The sequence below is a fragment of the Bidens hawaiensis genome, unplaced genomic scaffold (genome assembly GCF_021521415.1).
Source record: "Bidens hawaiensis isolate Kalapana, Puna unplaced genomic scaffold, B.hawaiensis_p1.1 tig00029323_1, whole genome shotgun sequence".
In the NCBI taxonomy this organism is placed as follows: domain Eukaryota; kingdom Viridiplantae; phylum Streptophyta; class Magnoliopsida; order Asterales; family Asteraceae; genus Bidens; species Bidens hawaiensis.
The window spans coordinates 676-4952 of NW_027494847.1; the positions used below are offsets into that span (position 1 = coordinate 676).

A 4277-nucleotide genomic window follows, 5' to 3' on the forward strand; every position below is an offset into this window, starting at 1 on the left:
TTCATCTGTTTTCATGTCTGCAACTGAAGATGTGGTCTGAAGATCTGCAAGCTGAAAATATAAGACTGTTTGTTTTTATAAGCTGATACTGTCTGCATAAACTGAAAATATGTAACTGTCAAACTTATCTCACAAGATAGAAGTCATTTATTCAAGTTACATAGAAAATATAATAATAAAACCAAGTTTAAAAACACAAATAGTGAAATAAACTCAAAGTACATTATTTTGCATTAATTCTTGTACTATCTGATCTCGAAGTTGACTCATGAATTCACGGTCCGCTGCACTTCCATGTCGATCTACTTCTTCTTCACCACCATCTTGTGCATGTTCATCTCCATCTTGAAGGCGTACATTTGGGTGATCATATTCATCAAAAAGTTCATCACTTAAGCCCTCTTTCCGTATAAAATTGTGAAGCGCAAAACATGCAATCGTAACATTTCGTTGTGTAAGCAATGAGAATGGGGCCATTTTTTTTAATATTGGAAAACGTGCCTTTAATACCCCATAAGAACGTTCAATAACATTTCTAAGTTTTGCATGTGCGTGGTTGAATTTTTCTTTGTCGGTCAATGCACGATTTCGGCGAAAATCTCCAAGCCAATACCTCACATTTCGATATGGTGCCATAAATCCACGAATGTGTGCATACGCAGCATCACATAGATAATATTTATCTAAAATAGACAATACACGCATCATCTTAAAACTATGTATGTAATATAAATAATAAAGTTGAGATCGTAAATATATACCCGGAGGAGGAAATGGAAATGGTGCATTAGCATTTGTTAAAGATTCAGACAATATTCTAGAATCATGTGCTACTCCTTCCCATCCGGCCACGAGAAAAGTAAATACCATGTTGAAGTCACATATGGCCAAAACATTTTGATAACACTCGCCTTTTCCTCTTCCTCTATACAAATGTTGTTTCTGAACAGGGACAATAGCATGTATCAAAGTTCCATCAAGTGCACCAATCGCTCCCTATATATAATTTAATTGTTAATAATATACATGGAAAGAAATCACAATAGAACTTGTATAATGTACCTTAAAAACTCGTCGTAATCTCTTATTACGCCCTGGAATATCTGGATTAGGATTAAAAGATGTTGGTACTATAACCTCTTTAGCAAACTCCATCATTGTTGCCAATACTTCATGAAAATACTTATGAATTGTTTGTTTCGAGTGTTGAAATCTACGCTTAATAACCGAAAAACGTTGATTGTGACCAATCATCATCAAAAACATAGCCATTTTTTCTTCAAGGGAGATGTGTTTGCTATCTTTTAACCAACCTTTTACTCTAAAATGTGTGCAAAGTCGAACAAATGAATCACGTGACATACGTAGGAGTTCAATGCATTGTCTATCATTCCCTTGCAACAACTCTAAAGTAAAATGGTGTCCGGACATAACCGAAGTGTTATCTCTTTTTCTTTTGGGATTTCTCGGCCAAAAGTATCGAAGATATAAGAACATCACAATGAGGAGAAATAACTTTTGATTATAATCCATGATAAACCTGTCGAAAACAAGCCAAAATAACTGTCAAAAAACTGCACAAAAAACTGCTCAAAACCTGCAGCAATTTGCTGTAAAAAACAGCTCAAAAACTACACACAAACAGCAGCAAAACAGCTCTAAAACAGCCCAAAAACTGCACCAAACATATAAAAAACAGCTTCAGTTTGCCAAACTACTGCCAAACTACCAATACAATACACATAACGGTGTCAACTTACATAATTGTTCAAAATACAAAGCAAATAACGGTTCACATAATACGAATCACATAACATGAATCACACCAAAAAAACAAATACCGACATCCCTCCCTACTTGAACATCCTTAATGTCGTCCCGGTCATCTTAATCCACCCTTTCAACACCTCAGGGTCTGATGGCAATGTCATCCATGCCTGTCTCATTTGTAAAGATTGACCAAAAATGTTAAATGCTGCCAAAAACAAGGGATCTATAGGCTCTAAGCCAACTAATTTCAACTTCTCATAACATTCGTCAATTGATGGTCCTTCCATGCTTTTCACCATATGCTTGAGTGCTTGTTGCATATCTTTAGCCAAATCATCTAGGGTAATGGTGGTCTTAGAGGTTTTAGCCTTTTTGTTGGGCCTAGCTTCATTATCATTAGATGTTTGAGCCTTATTATTGGTAGGAACTTCATCACCATTTTGAAAACTTTGTTCATGAGAGTCTCCATCATCATTTTCTAGATTATGAAAGCTACCATCTTGTATCTGAAGTGTTTGGACATGTGGGGATGATGAAACTCCAGATGTTTGAGTAGATGTCCATTGATTACCACCTGTAGCACTAAGCCCTTCAAACACAGCTATGTGAAGGTCAAGATGAGGCAACGGGCGCGTTTTTAATGACATTGCCCTCGGGTGACCCTGCGCCAAATTAATAGGAACTATAATAAATACTTTTCACTTTAACATATGACATAATACTGGAAACCTAAACAAATGCACACCTTCTTAAAATCTTCCCATTCCTGAGGCGTTAAAGTGAACATATTTGTTTCTGGGTTGTATAGATTTCCAGTCTTGTTTCTCAAATAGCACTATCCTACATATTTTGATTTCATAGTATCAAAAGCATTTCTAATTTGCTTTTAAGTCAAATCCATGTGAAATTGTTCCTTGAGTTTCTTCCCTACTATAACCCAAGACTCCCTGCACAAGCTTTGTCCATTTCTACCTATCCTCCCTATTTCTTCAAGACATGTTTCTAATAAGCATTTAACAGCCTCATCCGTCCATTGTTGTCGACCATCATTAGTTCCATCTAGAATTAAATCACACATAACATACAAGACAAACTGCTCTAATAAACAACACAAAACAGCTCAAAAAACTGCACAAAACATGCAGCAAAACTGCTCTAATAAACAGCACAAAATAGCTCAAAAAACAACATAACAAACTTGCCTGAACAAAAGCAATCGAATAAATAAAAATCCAACAAACAAATATGAATCAACAGATGCTAGTTTCGTATTTGAACCTAAACCCGACCCCCCCTTGTTTGATTTTGATGGTGTTGCATGTGTGTTTAGGGTTTTTCAATTGTGCGCCACAAAACCACACTATACATATACATAGCCCTGATTATCTCTCAGTTTAGGGTTTTGTTTTTCAATCAACACCATGGGAGGGGCTGGTCGGAGGAGAAGAGGGAGGTACCTGGTCGGAGGAGAAGAGGGAGGTCACCGGAAAAATGATCGGAGGAGGAGGAGGAGGAGCGCCGTCTGATGTTGTGTGCGTATATGAGGGAGTAGGGTTTTGTGAAGATGTTATAAGAATGAGATCATGTCTTATTTTTGAAGAGGAAATAAGATGTGTTCAGATCTGTTTAAAAAAAAAAAAAACAAACAGTCTTCAAGGGTGACGTCTGCGCGCCTGCAGACATAAGCTCCCTTGAAGATGTTTGAAGAAAAAACAAACACCCCCTTATACATATGTAGGTTATGTAAATATCTTGTTCATATATATAAAAAAATTGAATTTTGTGAAAGATAACATTGCATTTCAATCATATTCTTTTATTTAAAAGTTTTTGGCATTGAAAAATCGAATGATTTGTTTTATTCCACTCGTTCTTAAATTAATTGAAACCCGAAAGCAAAATTCCAATTTTAATACCTTGCTGGTAGACGCCCCGTATCTGGAGTAATAATATCTGTTTAAAAAAAACAAAACATATACAAACATCAATCATTGTATGACACCTTTGAATGGGCAAAAGGAGAAGCCAAATTGAACTCTCACACTCACAAATTGACCGTCACTAGCTAACTTTTGATTATCAAGTTGAAACATAATTAATTAGCAATAATCAAAATTAGCCTAAAACTTTTAAAAAAGCCAAATTTTTAGGGAGTGCATTACTACTGTTTATGAAAAGACTAGAGAATAAAGTAAAATCTACATTACAAGAAAATGTTGCAAGCAAATAAAGACAGTTTTGAATGCAGTTTAAGACAAGTATCTCAATAATATATTTTCTTAGTGTCACCTGTCTAATCTGTTTCAAAAGCCAATATAAATAATTAAAAACAAATCATATTACTTTGTCTAGACTCTAGAGCAATGACAAAAGCAGAATCATAATTAGTTTATCCAAACAACCAAACTGATTATTTGTTAATTGTAAAAATGAGCATGGTCATGCGGCTCATTTGAGTCTCTCTATCTCACTTAATATGATGTGTATGTATAAACATGTATCTGTTC

The 4277-nt window shown here is 35.2% G+C and overlaps 1 protein-coding gene across 1 annotated transcript; it reads right to left on the reverse strand.

Moving 5' to 3' along the window:
- Window positions 1–213: 213 nt before the first annotated feature.
- LOC143578692 (uncharacterized) lies at window positions 214–1272 on the reverse strand. The gene is made up of 3 exons (XM_077062181.1): window positions 1063–1272; window positions 762–996; window positions 214–683 (listed from the first exon to the last, which is right to left on the reverse strand). Exons 1-3 carry the CDS (start codon window positions 1270–1272, stop codon window positions 214–216), a joined length of 915 nt encoding a protein of 304 aa, XP_076918296.1.
- Window positions 1273–4277: the final 3005 nt, after the last annotated feature.

What these genes read in the sequence shown, in the direction of transcription:
- LOC143578692 (XM_077062181.1), bottom strand. Translation starts at nt 1,272, where the DNA reads ATGGCTATGTTTTTGATGATGATTGGTCACAATCAACGTTTTTCGGTT. An exon ending in GATTACGACGAGTTTTTAAG is followed by an intron (nt 997 to 1,062) that starts GTACATTATACA and finishes AATTATATATAG; the next exon opens with GGAGCGATTGGTGCACTTGA. An exon ending in ATTTCCATTTCCTCCTCCGG is followed by an intron (nt 684 to 761) that starts GTATATATTTAC and finishes TGTCTATTTTAG; the next exon opens with ATAAATATTATCTATGTGAT.